This window comes from Halichoerus grypus, chromosome 11 (assembly GCF_964656455.1).
Source record: "Halichoerus grypus chromosome 11, mHalGry1.hap1.1, whole genome shotgun sequence".
Lineage (NCBI taxonomy): Eukaryota > Metazoa > Chordata > Mammalia > Carnivora > Phocidae > Halichoerus > Halichoerus grypus.
The window spans coordinates 76400-94282 of record NC_135722.1 but is presented as its reverse complement, the minus strand read 5'-3'; the positions used below and the strand labels follow the sequence as shown (position 1 = coordinate 94282).

At 48.6% G+C, this 17883-nt stretch overlaps 1 protein-coding gene and 1 long non-coding RNA gene across 3 annotated transcripts; one reads left to right on the top strand and one right to left on the bottom strand.

Annotated features, from left to right (window-relative positions):
- The first annotated feature begins 2026 nt into the window (after positions 1-2026).
- LOC118519408 (uncharacterized) lies at positions 2027-4600 on the top strand. Its single transcript, XR_004909157.2, has 2 exons — positions 2027-3053; positions 4432-4600. It is a non-coding gene; the product is annotated as an uncharacterized LOC118519408 (long non-coding RNA).
- Positions 4601-4925: 325 nt separating this feature from the next.
- On the bottom strand, positions 4926-17878 carry PSMD13 (proteasome 26S subunit, non-ATPase 13). Of its 2 annotated transcripts, none has more exons than XM_036066843.2 (13): positions 17685-17878; positions 16350-16428; positions 12793-12827; positions 12652-12707; positions 12369-12412; positions 12099-12185; positions 9997-10168; positions 8727-8806; positions 8522-8647; positions 6899-6961; positions 6205-6285; positions 5930-6046; positions 4926-5470 (listed from the first exon to the last, which is right to left on the bottom strand). In XM_036066843.2, exons 1-13 carry the CDS (start codon positions 17777-17779, stop codon positions 5261-5263), a joined length of 1245 nt encoding a protein of 414 aa, XP_035922736.1. In that variant the 5' UTR covers positions 17780-17878; the 3' UTR covers positions 4926-5260. The 2 variants fall into 2 exon arrangements, with proteins under 2 accessions (XP_035922736.1, XP_035922738.1); XM_036066845.2 differs by having other exon boundaries at positions 4926-5388; positions 17685-17875.
- Between the last annotated feature and the right edge of the window lie 5 nt (positions 17879-17883).

Here is a 17883-nt window from a genome sequence, read left to right as displayed (position 1 = left end):
TGGTAGAGCCCCCGGAAGCTATGTGAGCGTGGAAACAAGGAGGGTAGGTTTGTGCTCAGAAAGGTTGGAAAGGTTAGGCCTGTGGGAATGGATGAGAAGGGGTTGAAAGCAAAAGCTGGTGTAGCATAGAAGTTTGAGGGCGAGGCCTGGGACATTTCTCTCCCTTGGACCGCAGTCCCCAGCCCCCTTGTCCTGGCCCTCACCAAGGCCTCTTCCATCTAGTACCCCCCCACTCCTTATAACCCTGCCCCCCCAAGCTGGGAAGGGTGGAGAAGGCCTTCCTTAGAACCAGGCCTGGGTGGTTGGGGACAGCAGTTCTTTTCTGTGAAAAAAGAAACACTGTAGGCTGCACGATTGATCGTCTGACCCACAGTGTTATTCCTGACTGGACCCCAAAGCTATAATTAAAGGTTTAGGCGGAAGGGATTACTCTAGAGGAGGGGCAGAGCCCCCCACGGCCTGAGGCTGGCATCGGGACTTGGGACTCAGCATTGCTGGAGATAACATTCAGGACACACTCCCTCCTCCAGCTTCTGAGGGCTTGCCTCCTCTCTGGAAAACCAAGACGAAGGAAGACGGTGGGAGGTGGGGTGGGAAGCCCAGAAATGAGCCTCACATTTAGAACAAGTGTGGTTTCCAGGGAAGAACAAATGTAAAATCACGTCTCCCATGCAATGTATTCAGATCATCAACTCACCATTTCTAAACAGGCGGACTGGGGCGTGATCGTACCCTGTGAGGGTGGTGACCGCGGCTGAGTCTGGGGTCAGGTGCCCTGCTGCTCCTCAGCTCTGGCCTGCACCCACGCTGATCAGGTCAGAGATGGCTGAAGGGTGCACTCTGGGCTGTGAACTTTATCGCTGTGCACAGTAATCTAGGTCATTCTGACAGTAGAATGAAACCCTGCCGAATTCCTTCTCGTCTGACTCAGGTGTGTTCTCCTCAAGCCAAGCCAGTGCTGGCCGTGCGACGGAAACTATATTTGTCCTTCCAACCCCAGCCAGTCAGCCACCTCCCCCCCCACTCTCCTTCTTTCCCTCCCCAACCAGCCTTCCAACACAGACTGAAAATCTGCCAGGCGCCAACAGTTCTGTGATGAATCCAACAAAGTCCGTGCCCTCATGGGGCTTATATTCCAGCCATGAAAGCAGACCGTCAGTAAGGTATGTCTGAGGAGAGGTCATTGGAACAGGACCTGGCAAAGGCTGTCCAGGCAAAGGCACCAGTGTGGGGGGGAGTGAGGTGTGTCTGGAATGAGGCAGGGGGCTGGCATTAGTGGGTAGGGTGCAGGTGAGGGCAAGGTCAGACCATTCAGGCCTGGGGAAGCCAAGGGAGGGAGGCGGGCCGGGCCTGTGGAGGAGGCTGAACTGCCTCCGTGGTAGGAGCTGGTTGTTCCCCAAGGGCTGCTCTGGCTACTGGGTGGGGCAGTCCCAGAGGACACGTTCAAGGTTGGACTGGGCGAGGGTGGGGAATCAGCTTGGTGGGGTGTGGTGATGTTGGTGACCTGGTGTGGAGTGTGAGCACCAGAGGAAAACGAGGGTGGTGCTCAGACATTTGACCTGAGCAGCCGGGAAGGGAAAGAGCAGGGGGACACACTGCAGGGCCTCGGGAACTCCACCAAAGGTGGGGATAAGGGTCAGCATCAGTACATCCTAAATATCATGATTGATAAGCAGCTGGGGTGTCACAGCCAAATGAGGTCTGGAGAAGGTGGATGGAGAGATTGCAAAAGTCCTGGGGCTGTCAGGGGTCAGGCAGGATCTGGACAAGCTGGAAGGAAGGCCAGGGGCTCGTCATCCAGTAACCAAGGACAGAGGGGCTGGAGAAGCTGCTGGGGACTTGAGCTTGGCATCTGACTCACCCCAGGGGCTCAGGGTCGCTGCTCTCCTGGAGGACAGTAACTGGGGTTGACAGTGGGTCACATCTGCTCACTTCCATTATCTCAAGGAAATCAGCAGCAGGTCTCCGACGAAGGTGTGTGTGTTATGTGTAGGGGGTTGTTGGTACAGAGAGAAGGTGTGAAATAGTCTCTCAGAGAGCAGGAAAACAAATTTACTAGTAGATGTTTGCTGTGGGAAGAAATGAGTGACTCATTTTCTGTAGAAATAAGAGAAGAGAGGCAGGGAGGCTCTGAGCTCACACATGGCATGTGGGCAGGTTACATGCTGATTACCCCAGGGCTGGTGGGTACCGTGGACCCAGCACATTTGGCCCTGGGAGCCTTTACCCGAATGTGGGCCCAGAGGCAGGGGCCTAAGTGCCCCCTGCCCCAGAACTCACACTCACAAAGTGTCTGCTGACCTTCTTCCCGCCTCGGCTTGTCCACGGTGCAATCGTGAGGGTCTCCCCTGGGAACTAAGGCTGTCGTGTCAGTGTTAGTGACAGCCCTGCCGGAATCAGCGGGGAGGCTGTTCAGACTCACCACGTGCTGCGCCTGGGAGGAGCGGGGCTCCGAGAACACCCAGCTGGACCATCAATTAAGAATCAGAAGGCTGGGCAGCTCAGCCAGGAATTCCTAAGTTAGAGAATTTTAAAATAGCTCTACACGGCGCAGCCAGCTGACACCCCAGATACTTAAGATTCACTCTTAACTTAGGTCACGTTCCCCCTCTTGCATTCTCAAACTCTCCGACTCTCCTGGTCCTGCTTCTTTGTTGAGTGCCTTTTTCACAGAGAAATGAAGGCACTTTGAAGAGAGGGCCAAGCCTGCCTGCACTGCGAAGGGCTCGAAGCCCCTCGGGTGCTACAGCAGGGACAGTGCCTGGAGGCTGCTGGCCCGAGGCTGGCTCTCGCCCACTTCCAAGCGGGCGTCCTCTCTGCCAAGCACCATGACAAGAGGGGACAGCTGCAGCTCCCCGCCTTGAGCTATAAAAAGGCCCAACACCCGAGTGAGCAGATACACGAACTTTGCTGGACTCCAGGAGGAGCTCGGCTCAACTACCATGCTGAGATTAGCCTTTACCAGCAGGCTGCTGCAGGCCCCTCTGAGGGGCCGGGTAGTTCCCAAGGCGCACGTCTCTGCCAAGCCAGCCCGGACACCCACTTCCCCCACGGTGAGTACCTCCAGCGCCGTAGGAGTGCTGACTCGAGCAGGGGGAGTGGGCAGTCCTGCGTTGTGTAGAAGATGAGGTGGGTTTGGGGGCAGGATACAGAAGGCCAGGCTGGTAAAGGGGAGGAGGAATATATTCTCAGGCCTGCAGCCTCTAGAGGTGGTCCTCATGCTAGAATGCAGTCCTATGGCTGGGACACTGTCCTTCCCCCAGGAAAGAGGTCCTTGCATCCATCGCCTGGAGGTCAGACTCCCAAAGCATCCAGCAGAGTCAGTGAGGGGATGGTGGTCTCTCTGTTTTCAGGCCCCCACTTGCGTTCTGGCAAATGAGGGGTGCTAACAGCTGAGCTTGAAGGGCACTCAGGGTATATTCCAGATTCACCGCTCATTGAAGGGAAAGAATGGGCTGCTTTGAGGGTCCGTGAGAGCACAGGCAAAAACACAGACCTCAGTCACCCTCGTGCTCCAGGAGAGCAGACAACTACCTCTGTGTTAAGCATCAATAACCCAAGGTCTAGAAGGTCATTTGTTCAAGGTCATATCACCGGTGAAGCTAAGATCTGAACCCAGCCTAGGGGCCCAGTTCTGGGCAACGTTGCTCTGAATCCGCTGGAAGGCCAAGTCAAGAGGAAGAATTGGTTTCTGACCCGGCATTGGACTCTGTTTTAGGGAACAGGGAGGGATGATTGGGCCCGGGCTCTGTTTCAGGAGGAATCCGAGTGAAGGGGATGTATAGCTGGTTCTTTGGAACCTGGCTCCGGGTGAGATGGCCTTCGTGTGCTTGTGTGTGCGTGCACATAAATGCACACGCAGTATGGGGAGTCCTATTTCCTCCAGCCAGGCTTCTGAGCAGGACCACCATTTAGGGAAAAGGCCCTGCCCTGGTTTGTGGGACCCGAATCTCAGCTGTCTCTTCTGTCCTGCACAGCACCTGACATACATGTCTGCCAGCATCCGGAAGGGAGGGCACATGTTGTGTCTGGTCAGGAGTTCAAGGTCGAGGGACACATGGCCTGGCCAGGCAGGCTCTTGGGGGAGGAGGGGGCTATGATAAGAGGTCCTGCTCCACAGAGACTGGGGCCCAGGGCTGCTAGTCTGGGTCTCTGTAGAGGCTGTCCACACTGATGATTATAGTAGTCCTTGCTCGTGCATTGCAGGCTTTCTCCACCTGACAAAAAAGAAGTCTGGGGCTGGGCTGAGGGTCCCACAAGAGCAGAGGGGGCAGGGCAGGATGTCTCTAACTCTGGACTGCTGCTCTGGTTAGAAGGCATCCCACGCCGCAGGGACAGGGGACAGAGGGGCAGGTAGACAGCCTTCCTCAGTGAGCCAGGAATGACCTGGTGATGGTCTGGTGGACTCACATGTGCTTTTCCTCAACCCAGGAGCAAGCCATTGGGCTCTCTGTGATGTTCCTCAGCTTCCTGATTCCTGCAGGCTGGGTCTTAGCCCACGTGCACAGCTACAAGAGAAGCTCTGCAGCATGAAGGCTCTGTAGCTCGGGCTCCGGGCACAGGGCCAACGGTCGCATTAAACCCCTCCCTCCACCCAGTGTTCACTTGGTGGCTGTGTCATTTGTGTACGAGCACCCCCTCCCTGGACACTCAGCACTGGGCTGAGGGCTGCTGGCTGGGGCACCGGGGCCCCAGAAGCCCCTGGCTGGGTGGTAGTGGGTAGACACCATGTCTGAGCCACAAGAGATAGGACTTGCTTCCTCGGCCCCGTGCCCTATATGTGCAGGGCTGCCCTTTTCCCAGGGTAGGAAAGGAGGGCTGAGGCCAAACCCCCACCAAGCCCTACCTCCCATCTCCTGCTTTCCAATCTCTTAGGCCCAGGCTTGACCTGGAAGCTAAGACTAAGGAAACAGAACCACAAAAAGGACAAAACAAAGGCGTTTATTATAGGAACATTCTCATATGACACCAGAGATGTTCACACAGGTGGATGTAATGGAGATGAGCCTCCAAGTGGTGTCCCCACACACTTCAGGGCTACTCCTTCTCATTCCTCGGGGCACATGCACACTCCTGCCCGCCTCGTCACCAGAGACCCGTGACCCCTCCCCACTGTGGGCTACGGGAGAAACCCACAAAGGAGGCTTCTCTCTGCGGCCAGGCCCCCTATCGGTGATAGTCCTGTTTTCACAGCAGGAAGAACAGTCCCCACTCCACAAACATAATCCCACCCCCCATCCCCAATTAAATGCAGATCTTCTCAGCTGCCACAAATGGGTGAGGTGGGGGGCACTAGGTGAGGATATCGTGGGCCTGGTGCTCCACCAGCATCTCCATGCTCCTCACATCGGTGCACCAGAATTCCAGGCGGTCCTTCATCCCCTTGATCTGAGGCAAACCAGGACCACACGGGTGTTAGGACACTTGGGAATCCCAGGCGTACATCTCCAGCTAATTCTTTAGGGCAGCACTAATAAAAAGGACACCAGAGCTGGGGGAGTGGGCTGTGTGAGAGGGGATCATCCCAGTCAATTCTTATCGCAAGGACATTTAAAAAAACTTGCATGAAAGAAAACAGGTAAGAATAGAGGAAATCCACAGGATTAAATTTCCAGCAAATATGGACAAGATGGATCTGAGCTCAAACCACAGAACTAGGAACATATTCGATCAGAGTACCAATTTTAAGATTAAAAGGCATCATCAGCCCAACCAGCACTGTAATTATGATAAGCTTTTAAATGCAGGGTTCAAACCCCAGGCTTGTATTAAATTAGGTTCTTTAAAAAACCCTTAGTCCCCACAGCAGTAATATATTCTCTGAAATCTCTCGTCAATACTGCTTTCTTCCTAAATGGCATCCATCCAAGCGAAACTAAGACAGCACAGATACCATCCGAACCACCCACAGAAATGAACTATGTGTTACCTGCTGCAGATCCAACACTCGGGGCTGCACCCAGGTCATGTGAACCCGCTTATCCACCTCATCAATGCTGCCTTTCACCAGACCCACCGAGAGCGCCTTCATCACCAGCAACTCCACCTGCTCAAAGAGGGGTGATGTGAGTCACCCCAAGGCCCTAAAGTGTGGGGGAAGGAGACAGTGTCTTCTGTGGTTTGGAGTCTGGGGAGCTTATAGGAGCTCCGACCCCTCTGGGCGGCAGCTTTACCACTGGGCCGTCCTGAGTCCAATAACTGTACCTCGTTCACAGTGATTTTAGCACTCTTGGCAATTTCTTCAAAAGTGAGTTGTCTGTGATTGGCAGGTCGTGTGAAAGTCATCTGAAAAAAAATTTTTTGTTAACTATTTTTCCAAATAAAAATTGTCAGAGAACGGACTGATAAGGATGTTTTTGTCAATTCTTGCTCTGAAAATACAGATCTTATTACTATCCCACATACTAAACTTTTCCTTAACATTAGCCATGTATCTTATTAGAAACAAGCTTCCCATGCTCAGATAATAAGGTGAAATAAGCTTCACAGCAGTTGTTGGCCATGGTCAGTATTCATGCCCCGAGCAAGTGCCTGAGGCTGCTGTGCGCCAGGGCTGTCCTTGAGCTGGGAACTGCGTGGTGGCCCGAAATGTAAGGTCCATTTCCTCAAGAAGCTTAAATTCTAGTCGGGAAACACAGAAGAGCATGTCAAATGGCACATATAATGAGGTGGCAGCTACTTTAGCTCAGACTGGCAGGGAATACCTCTCTGAGGAGGCATTATCTAAGATGAGACTCAAATACAAACTTAAAAAAGCCAATGGTGCCAGAAGAAAAAGGAAGGTAGTGGAGAGGGGGTGCGGCCAAAATATCCCCACAGGAGGTTTGGAGAGTTTGCAGGACCCCGTGGGCTCACCTGCAGGGTCTGAAATCAGAGTGGTTCCTGGGTGCTTGCTTACCTCCATGAGGCACAACAACTGAATTTTCCTCAGAAGCTGGGCTTCGTTGGCTGCTAAATCAGGCTGAAAAGTAGAAAGATATCAGTTACCTAACCCGGGCTTTGAAATTCTTTCTACAACAGATCGAACAAAAAGAAACTTGGCACATCGAAACACCTTACACTGTAGGGTCATGGAGGCTCACTTTTCTTAGGACACCATTAACTGGTGCATCCTCAAAAGGCTATGCTCCCACATAAGGCATTTACCAGGTAAGATGCATACTAATGCCACAGACACCAGGGGGTAGGACCCAGGTGCAGGCGTTTCAAGGAGACTCTTGGCACTAAGAAAGGCAAGGAAGGACCCATCCTGTGCCTGAGCAGGCCCAGGTGCACGGCCTGCTTGCTCAGCTCCATGTTAAGTGGGGCCTCCGAGGAACACATTCCTCAAGTTCCAGGGAGTTGTTCTGAACTGAAAGAGCAAGTCATTAACTTGTGATGAAAGCAGCACTGTCGTGAGAACCAGAACATGCCCTTCTGCATGACCTGCACAGTCACCTTGCAGGTAGGTCACGGGTCACTGCTGAGCAGAGACAAAAAGGGAGAATGGGTTCCCTGATTCAAACATTTAGGAACTCACACCCCAACACAGGCAGTCCCCCCAGGGACATTTCTGCCACAGGTATGGGACAAGTCAAACTTTTCACCAAGAGCCCACTCCCCCCAAATGGGCTCTCGCTGCTTAGACAGATACTGCGGGCAAGGCACCTCTGATGTTCTTTCTTTCCTTACGTTTCTACAGCTAGCCATCTTTCTTTCCAAGTGGCACATTTGTTTCTTTCAGAGATCAACACACAGACTATAGTTAGGGTTGGCTGGTCTTGTTTTCTGCCTCTTCACAGCCCATTTACATCTACTCGGCTCCATTATGTGTGAATTCTACAAGTTTATTTTAAAAAGTACGAAAACAGTAATTCCTATCACTGTGAACAATTTAGTAATATTTGCTTCTAATAATTTCATTTAAAAAATACACTTACTATGAAAGCTCAGGTCCTTGTTAACACCTCTTCTCCCTAATTCACACCTCCTAGAGGCTCCTCTCCTGGCCCAGTGCCCTCTCCCCTGCTGACCCCTTTCCCTCTACACTGACCACTCCCTTCCTGTACAGACTGTCCTGCCTTCCCGAACCCCAGGCTCTCCCCGGCTCTCATCACTCACTCACTCTGGCCTCACAGACCCTATTTCAGTTCAGCAACATGCTAAAAGCTTCATTTCCTCTGTTGAATATACTCTTCTCATATTCTTCACTTGGTTAAATCCTACTCACACCTAAGAGCAGACACAGAGCATTACTCCTTTTGGGTCCTCTGTGACACCCGTCACCCAGATGACACTCCCCTATCATATTCTGTTGGTAGCACTGAGCACTATCATAGTAACTGAGTTACTACTGTAACTAGCCACTTAACCACCTGCTCTATGAGAGCAAGACCGGCCTGTCTTTATCTCCTGTCTCCCCAGTGCCTGGGGTGTAGAGGGAAGGTGCACAGAAAACATCTGTTAAATCAATGAACGGACGCAGGATGACGGAGAGCCAGGGGCACTGTAGGAGCACTCAGCCGTCCTTCCCATGACTGACCTGCTGGCCCCAGGCGGTCTTCAGCGTCTGGAATCTCTCTACGTTGCCACTGTTAAAGGCATAAAGGGTGTCAATCAGCCACTGCCGGTCGGTGCTCCTCAGTGATTCCAGCACGGGGTGCATGAGCTGCAAGGAGGACATGGTTAGCTGGCAAAAAAAATCAGTCTCCCCCTTGGTCAGAAATCTGTGCCCAGGGTGCACTTACGAGTTCTCCAAAGTTAAAAACTCCCTCGCCAAGAAGTCCTGCCAGTCCCAGCGTGAACGCTCTCTCCTGCTGCTCAGACACTACGGCAACAACACACCTCCAGTGACACCCAGTTACGAGAATCAGTCCTGCCTGCCTTTAAAAACCCCCCAAAAGTAAAGAAACCACTCCCTGGAATGGTTATATCACAAAGCCTTAACACGTTTCTTTTTTTTTTAATTTTTATCTTTTTAATTTTTATTTTATGTATTTTGTTTTTTAGAGAGGGAAGGTGGGGAGGGACAGAGGGAGAGAAAGAATCTCAAGCAGGCCCCATGTCCAGCGCGGAGCCCGACGTCGGGCTCGATCCCCTGACCCTGAGGTCATGACCTGAGCCAAAACCTAGCGTCGGATGCTTAACCGACTGAGCCACCCGGGCGCCCCACTAGTCCTCTCTCTTACAGCACTGGATCAACTCAGATTATAGCTGGAACCACATATACAGGTTTTGTGGGAAACACATTCATTCGTTTACTTACTTCTACCTAAATTACATGACTCTATTTATATTTTCTATTTCTATTTAAGTAGTTAATCTACTTCCTGGAAGCATTACCTCTTATTTCTCTTAAAGTCAACTCATCCAGCCTCTTTTCAGAATAGAGTGAACCTACTTCCTGTTCCCATACAACAATTCCCCACTCTCCTGACCGCGTTACTTGCTTTTTCCAATATGTTTTTCTTGAGATGCAGGAATTAAAACTGCACTACCATTTTTAGGAGTTGCTGGTCTCCACAGCTTCAACAGTGTACTGTGAGAAACATCTAAAATGGGTTCATATTTCTAAACACCCTCCTTGCACTTTCCCCAAAACTATCATTCATTTTTCTTTCCATTCCTCAGATACTTGAAAGATTTTTCTAAGGTATTCCCCTGGGTCTTGTTCAGTTTCCGGCACAAGATTCTCAGGTGCAGGGTTTCACCATGCCCTTCGTGCTGCAGGGGCCAAGACGCTGATGTCGCTGTGCTTCTCACAAAGGCCTCCGATTCAGAGAACAGGAAAGACTGGAGAAGGAACAGCGAAGGACTACAGGGCGCGGCCTCGTTTTCCCCTGAGCTAAATGCTGAAGGCAGACCCGGGGAGAAACTGATGCTTGCACGGCTCTTCCCACCCCCTACCACCTGGGCTTTCTTCAGTGAGGGACGGATACAGCAGAGTAACTTCTGAGACCTGCGACCACGCCTCAAGAGCGTGCTCCTTCGACGTGGACTTCCGTGGCTCCGTGTTACCTGGCAGGTCCTTGATGTCGACACAGCCCAGAAACCGCAGGGCATCTTTGTAGTAGGCCGCGTGGTTCCCGACTGTTTGGTAGTATTTACTGGAGAGGTCGTAGAAACGGCTGTGAACTGATGTCACACCAGGGAGGTTGTTGAGCATCTCTTCAACATCTTCAATTGTTTCCTACATGCAGGAAGCAAGATCGCCCTTCTTTTTAACTTAAAGCACTTTTAAGGAAATATATGACACAAAGACTGATAGACAGGACTATGTTAAAATGGAAAACTTCAGTTCATCCAAGACACACACAAAAAAGAACAAAAACAAGCTACAGACTGGGCAAAGGCATTTACTGCACACGTAACCCACCAGGGAGTATGACCAACACTGTATAAAGAACTCTTTTTTTTTTCCCCAAAGATTTTATTTATTTATTTATCTGACAGAGAGAGAGATAGTGAGAGCAGGAACACAAGCAGGGGGAGTGGGAGAGGGAGAAGCAGGCTCCCCGCTGAGCAGGGAGCCCGACATGGGGCTCGATCCCAGGACCCTGGGATCATGACCTCAGCCGAAGGCAGATGCTTAACGACTGAGCCACCCAGGCGCCCCTATATAAAGAACTCTTACAAATCAACAGGAGGAAAGCAACACAGAAAAAAATGGGCAAAAGGAAAGATATTAACAGGCAATTTACAGAAGTGGAGACACGAATGGAGTGGTCAATAAGCCCCCAATGAGATGGCATTTCATCTCCACCAGACTGGCAAGAATTAAATAGTCTGAAAATACCAAGTATTGAAGATACGAGCTTTGGAAGTGTTTGTATGGTGCTAGGGGAGCGTGAGCCATCCTGGAGAAAGGTCTGACCACATCTGGTAGAGGCGTGGAGCATACACCTTATAGCTATAGCCTCACCTCCAAGCACGTGTGCTGGTGAGATTCTGCCCACACACACAAGGAGCCAGGCACAGAAACAACGGTAACTAACAGCACTGTTCGTGATAGGAAAAAGTCCTGAATCCCTTCAATAGGAGAGTGATGCATAGGCTGTGAAACAGTTGTAACAGTAAAACACCAAATAACACTAAGAATGAATGGTCACAGGTACCTACATGATGACTCTCAGACCTCACACCGAGCCAGTAACTTAAAACAATACTACATTATCACTTAGACTTACACATGCCTATCTAGTGAGCATCAGGAACCACACAAGCACGAGGAACACCAAACACACGCACGGGAGCACTGCTGGTGCATGAATGTGCTCTGAGGGCCCAGCAGCTCCAACTATGCAGTGCTGCCTCATTCCTAAGCCAGGTGGGGTATGTGGATACCCATGACAGAATTCTTTATAGTGTTTTATGGCTTTCAATATGTCTTAAATATTTCAAAGCAAAATGTAGTAAGTATGCATGCAGGATAAGACTGGGAAGCAACAAGAAATAAGAAGTGTTATTTTAGGGCAATGAGAACATCAACACTTACCCCAGTATTTTCTTAAATATTATGGTTACCAAAAAACCCAAACCCAAACCCAAAACAAACACAGGTAGTCTCTGGTTCAACAAGGTGGACTGACCACATAAGTTGGTCTTACTGCCACCCATACCCACATCTGTCCCCCAAATTACACTGAAATGGAAATAAGAAAGAGACAGGAAACTTCAACAAGGATTAGGAGGCAGAGAGGGTGGAGGAGCAGCCTGTGACCTGTCATGGTGAGTGGGCTGACCCTGGTCAGTGAGGGCCCATGTGGACGGTCTGGGGCTGTCTGGAGCCTCCTGCTGACAGGTGTGCTGTGCTTGCCCAGGGCAGTCCTCTTATATTAAAGGATGACAGGCCTCATAGCAGCAACTGACTCTCAATGGTTTTGAAAACCAAAACCAAAACTTGCACGCACACACGCACGCATACACGCAGAATGATGGGGCAAAGAAATGTCAGCAATGGGAGTGTGAGAGAGGATATATCAGAGTTCTTCGTGCTATGTTTGCAACTTTTCTATAATTTAAAATCACTTGAAAAGGTAAACTGGAGAAACAGGATTTTCCCCCCATAACCCTAAACCACTTTGTAAACCAAAGACAAACCTGTACGATGGCACGCTTACCTTTGTGACCTGTAGGTCCCCAATGTTTAATTTTAGAGCTCCAATCGCAGTTTTACACAGGATCACTGCCTCATCGCTACTTTTCACCTACAGATGTCAGAAACAAGGGGACCTGAGAAGTGTGGGCAGGAGATGAACAAAACACCTGCACACTGGCTTCACTTACAGGATGAGAGACACGCTGGTCTCTACCAAGTGTGTACAGCAAGCGCAGACACAAAACCGTAAGTCACGCACATTCTAAAGATTTGGCTCAGACTTCGTATTTACCTTTTCACGAGTCTTTTCCAGAAAAGTAAGAGCCACATTAGGATCTAGAAACGGCAGAAGAACAATGTCAGAAGAACCACCAACAGAGTATCTTTAGAGATTGGTTCCTACCAGTCACAATACAGGTAGGATAATCTTTATGTTTAGATCATAAAATATAATAAAAACGTAACTTAGAATCTGGCATTTTCTATCAAAATGTAAAAGTTCAATTAACTTATATTTCAAAATCATTTTAATTACCATTTGGATCTGCTCCTTTATGACACAAAATGAGACTCACCAGTCATCTGTCTAACTACATGAAGAATGATTTCTACCAGGGACAAAGGATTCACCCTGAAATAAAAACCACCGGTCTCTGAGCGTCATTAAGCATCTATGTTTTCATGTTCAAAGTAAAAAACTGACAAAGGTGTTTTACCTGTGTTCAAATTCACTGATGAAGTTTTCATAAAGCTGTGGAACCAAAACACGTAGAGTAATTACAGGATGTCTTTCAATCTGCAAAATTAAACGTGACCGCCACGCCCACCACAGAGCAGGCGCTGCAGAAATGTTGGCGGAATGACACGAGACCCGTATTTGGGTTTATTAATCACCAATGGATTACTGAAGAAAGCTATGGTTTTCTTCCCGGGAATTAGATCCCTGACCTATAAGAATCTCCTAGAGACCAATTCCTATATTTTCTCCAAAGTATTTTAGGTAAAACAGATTATCAGTTTGAAAGATTCACTAACCTTCAGATTTTAGAGGGTTGCAGCCTACACTACCAAATCTTTAGCCATTCAGCAAACACTTCAGTACGTACGCAGGCTCTTTGCTAGGTACTACAGACACAGAATGTATAAAATAAAAGTCGGACTTTCAAGGGTTCCTGGCCTAGTAGAGCAGACTTGTAAACAAGTAAGTGACAATACTGTGAGTTTACAGCGAGGAAAAAAAACACATGGCTGGATCAGCCAAAAGGAGAGGTTCCATAGAGGATTATTCCAGAAATGGTGATAATTGAGTTTTAAGGAAGGAAGAACGTTAGAGAGCTGGACAAATTTGGTATGCGAGAGGAGGTATGGAGTTGGGAGAACATTCCAGACAGGAACAAACATGTGCAAAAGCACTGAAGAAACACTGCACTGTGTTTTAGGAGCATTTCTGAAGGACACAGACAGTGGGAGGCACTGGCGCTTGACCTTGTCCTGAAGGCAAACCAGAGCCAGTGGAAACACATGGTCACACTTCTACTTTATAAGCATGACTGGGGGCAGGAAGGATAGAGAGGGAACAGAGGGAGGGACAGAGACCAGCTGAGGCTACTAGTCAAGACAGGAGAGTGAGGGTAGACAAAGGGTCTGAGAGGTTCGCTGGTCACAGGAAAGGAAAGGGGAACTGACAATGACCTCTGAGCTTATCGCCGGTAACTGGGCAAAGTGGGGAGAGGGAGCATCAAGATGGGGTCAACTTGGATAAGGAGAGTCTGCGATTCCTCTGGGATGTGAAGACAGAAAGATGGAAATGTCCCTGTGAAAGAAAATGTGGTGCATATGCACACAGAGTGTAGGATATTATTCAGCCATAAAAAGAAGGAAATCCTGGGGCGCCTGGGTGGCTCAGTCGGTTAAGCGTCTGCCTTCGGCTCAGGTCATGATCCCAGGGTCCTGGGATCGAGCCCCGCATCGGGCTTCCTGTTCAGTGGGAAGCCTGCTTCTCCCTCTCCCACTCCCCCTGCTTGTGTTCCCTCTCTCACTGTCTCTCTCTCTGTCAAGTAAATTTAAAAAATCTTAAAAAAAAAAAAAAAAAAAAAAAGAAGGAAATCCTGCCATTTGTGACAACATGGATGAAACCGGAGGGCGTTTTGCTTAGTGAAGTAAGTTAGACAAAGAAAGACAAATACTGTATGACTCACTTCTACGTGAAACCTAAAAAAACTGAACTCACAGATAACAGAGAACAGATTGGTGGTTGCCAGAGGCAGGGGGTGAGGGGTGCAAGAAATGGCTGAAGGTGGTCGAAAGGTACAAATGTCCAGTCGTAAGATAATTAAGTCCTGGAAACAGAACGTACAGCACAGTGACTACAGTTAACAATACTGTGCTGTATATTTGAAAGTTACTAAGAGAGTAGATCATAGAAGTTGTCATCGCGAGAAGAAAAAAAAGCTTAACCGTGAGATGGATGTTAACTAGACTTACTGTGATCAATTTGCACATATACATATACCAAATCATTACATTGTACACCTTAAACTAATACACTATTATACGTCAATTATTTCTCAGTAAAACTGGGGGGAGGGTACAGCAGCCAGTTAGTTATTTAAATCTGGCACCCAGCATGGGGCGCCTGGTGGCTCAGTCGGTTAGGCGTCTGCCTTCGGCTGAGGTCCCGATCCCAGGGTCCTAGGACTGAACCCTGCATCGGACTCCCTGCTCAGTGGGGAGTCTGCTTCTCCCTCTGCCTGCCACTCCCCCTGCTTGTGCTCCCTCTCTCTCTGTCAAATACATAAATAAAATCTTTAAGAAAGATAAATCTGGCACCTAGCAGAAAGCAATCTAAATAAAATGGCTTTTTCATTACAAAGGACTATTTCAAAGATATCTTCTTCATTAAGAGGGTATTCTAACTTTTCTGATATCCATTACAATTTATGTAAAAACCCCTCCAAAGAAAAAAGAAACTCAAAATTACTACTGGTCACTGCAGATTCATGAACACTATGTATCTGAAAGTTCTGTGGGCTGAGTCCCAACAATTTTTAAAGGTTTGCTTGCCCGCTGAAACAGTAAACGCCAGTCTGCTGACCTAAGTGTTACGTTACATGGGGTTGAGGTAATATTTTGCTCTGTGTAGAAGGTGATTTAAAGACAAGAGAGCAAAGGATAGAGATGAGTAAGCATGAATTATTCATCGCTATGATATAGAACCTTAGGGAACAAATATGAAGATAGCTCTAATTTATCATTTTTCCACATAATCCAGAAGACAGAATGCCCAGCAAAATCTTTAGGTGTACAGATGAATACAAGTTCCTTTGAAGTAGTGAAATGTCAAACTGGTGGGTATAAAACACAAGAAAATCTTAGGGTCCCAGGTGGTGGGGTAATAAGGTGATAAGCTTCACTGTGAGCACATATAAAGTAATGTATCCAGGGCAAATAACTCAAGCCATCAAGAACTAGTTTTTGGTTCCAATGCAGGTACATATCTCTGATTCATTCAGAATCTGAGAGAGAAAGGCATCAAAGATGTCAAGAAAGATTTTAAAAAGGAAGCTACCAGTGAACAAATTGGTGGGGGTTTGCTAGGGAGTGTAGGGAAGGCTGGGGCAGAGAATGTTCTTTTTCCCCCGTTAACAAAAATTCTAAAAGTGCTCTACTACAGAGGATTTCTCCCTCCAAACCTCCCCACCTCCAAGTGAAGCACAAAAGAGGCCCTATCTTCCACGCTACCGAAGAGAAAGCATTTGGGTAAGTAAGCAGAATCAGTGGGAGTGAAGGAAGAGTGGTGATGACGGTTATCTATAAGATTCCTATGGTCATCTTCCACTATATCCTACCCCCACCCCCACTGATTTTGCACTTTCAATTTTGAATAACAGTTTCCAAAAGTACAGTACTGAAAAAAAAAAGTCTATGAACAATAAGATACAGGGCATCCTATGCTATAAGACAGGATTTTAGGCAGGGATTTCAGAAGAAGCCAGACTGTATTTGAAGCTTCTTTTACCACCTATCAGCTGTGATCCAAGGCAAGTTACTCAATCTCTTGGTGTTAACTTCTACATCAAACGAATAGGATAACAGTAGTGCTTATCTCCCAATGTTGCTGTAAAGAGTAAAGGAGTAAATATACAAAACCCTTAGAACAGTACCTGACATACTGACTGCTGAGTAGGTATAGTGTATTAATAAAAAGCCTGCCTATTATTTTTAAAAGTTACTTATATTTATATAATCTGACCTAGCATGGCAAATCATTTACCTTAATGAGGCCATCTCCTTGGGCAAAGCATGGGTCCTGCACAAAATCAAGCACCTGGAGTGTCAGTTGATGCCACAACCTGAAAAACATAAGGCCCTTAAGACCTATAAACTAATATCCAGTCACGGACACCTCCAGCCTTGGTGGTCCTATCCAATAACAAATAGTAGCCAGTTCCTACTGTGTAACAGGAAGAAAGCTAAAGCAGACGCCAATACACCTGGCTCTGCCAGTCAACGGTACGCCACCCTGGAGAACATCTTTTTAGAGTACCTCAAGAGTTACTGTGAGGTCTGACTGAAACCAAGAATTTGGAATCACACATATCTAAGTTGAAATCCTGGCTCTTCTACTTATTAGCTGATTATCTCAGGGAAGGAGCGTAAAGTGAGCTTGTTTCCTCCACTGTATATGGGACAAATGAAGGATTAAAGGGGCAAAAGAATAAACCTCTAGAAAAATGACACCACATTTGAAACCAAAGTCTAATTTTTAAGAATGCAAATAAAAACGCTAATAGCAGAAGGCTGCTGAACATCATCCAAAAATGTATTCATTTTCTGTGTCAAAGGCACAATGCTGAACGCTAGGGTTGTTAACAGGGAAGTTATTACAGGAGGTGTACTTTCCTATGGAACAATGCTAGCAACTTATTCTATTCATTTAAAAAGAGCTTGGTGCTTAGCAACAGACAATTTGTTATAAAATTCATCCTGTTTCTAAATAAGCCCGAACTCTGAGATCTCAGGAGCACAAAGCCCAATATGAAATGTAATGGAAAGTAGGGTCCATGGGAGTGGGGAGACGTGGATGAAACCCAGTGTGTAACCAGCTGCAGAATCAACAGGGGAAAAAACAAAACTGCACTCGGCTCTCGCTTATCCGCTCCAGACCGCTGAGAAAAGATGGCGCAGATACAGCCACACGATACCAAGGCTGACACCAGAATCTGCTATTCAACAATGCATGGCAGCCAGACCTCAGAAAGGGTGTTTGCTTGTTTGACTGGAATCAAGAGCGAACATCCTTTAAAGCCCTGAACCCTCTTCGTAATACCAGGGGAAGGGGAATTCAGAACCTCAGTCACAGCCCCTCGGTCAGGATGGCAGTTAACCCGAGGCCCCCAAACTCTGCCTGTGGCTCTGCTCCTCAGTCCCCGTGGGCTGTCACCCCCTCTCCCTTCTCGGCGCACCTCCCCGGCCTAGCCTGCTCCCGCTCTCCGCACGCGGGGCTCAGCACCCTCGGTCCATCACAGTCCCGCCCCTCCCCCCGTCGCCCCCTCTCTGCCTCGCTCTCCCATCACTGGGGCCCGCGGCCCCTCGGCTGGGCGCTCACTTCTTCGTGTAGAGCTCCTCCAGACGGTGCCACACGGCGGCCTGGCCGGGCCCGGAGCTCTGGCTCTGCTGTAAGAAGCCAGGAACGTCCTTCATGACGGCAAGAAGACCCTGGGACAGCTGTACTGCGGAGGTGTCAGCGCCGCGGGGATGGCCGCCGGAAATGCTCACTCACTTCCGGTGCCGCGTCGCGCGAGGCA

Excerpts from the sequence above, each read along its gene's own strand:
- PSMD13 (XM_036066843.2), bottom strand. The coding sequence starts at position 17,779 with ATGAAGGACGTTCCTGGCTTCTTACAGCAGAGCCAGAGCTCCGGGCCC. Across the intron at positions 10,169-12,098 it reads GGGACCTACAGGTCACAAAG|GAAACAATTGAAGATGTTGA; the intron begins GTAAGCGTGCCA and ends TCCTGCATGTAG. Across the intron at positions 5,471-5,929 it reads GAGTGTTGGATCTGCAGCAG|TGCTGCCCTAAAGAATTAGC; the intron begins GTAACACATAGT and ends CCTTTTTATTAG.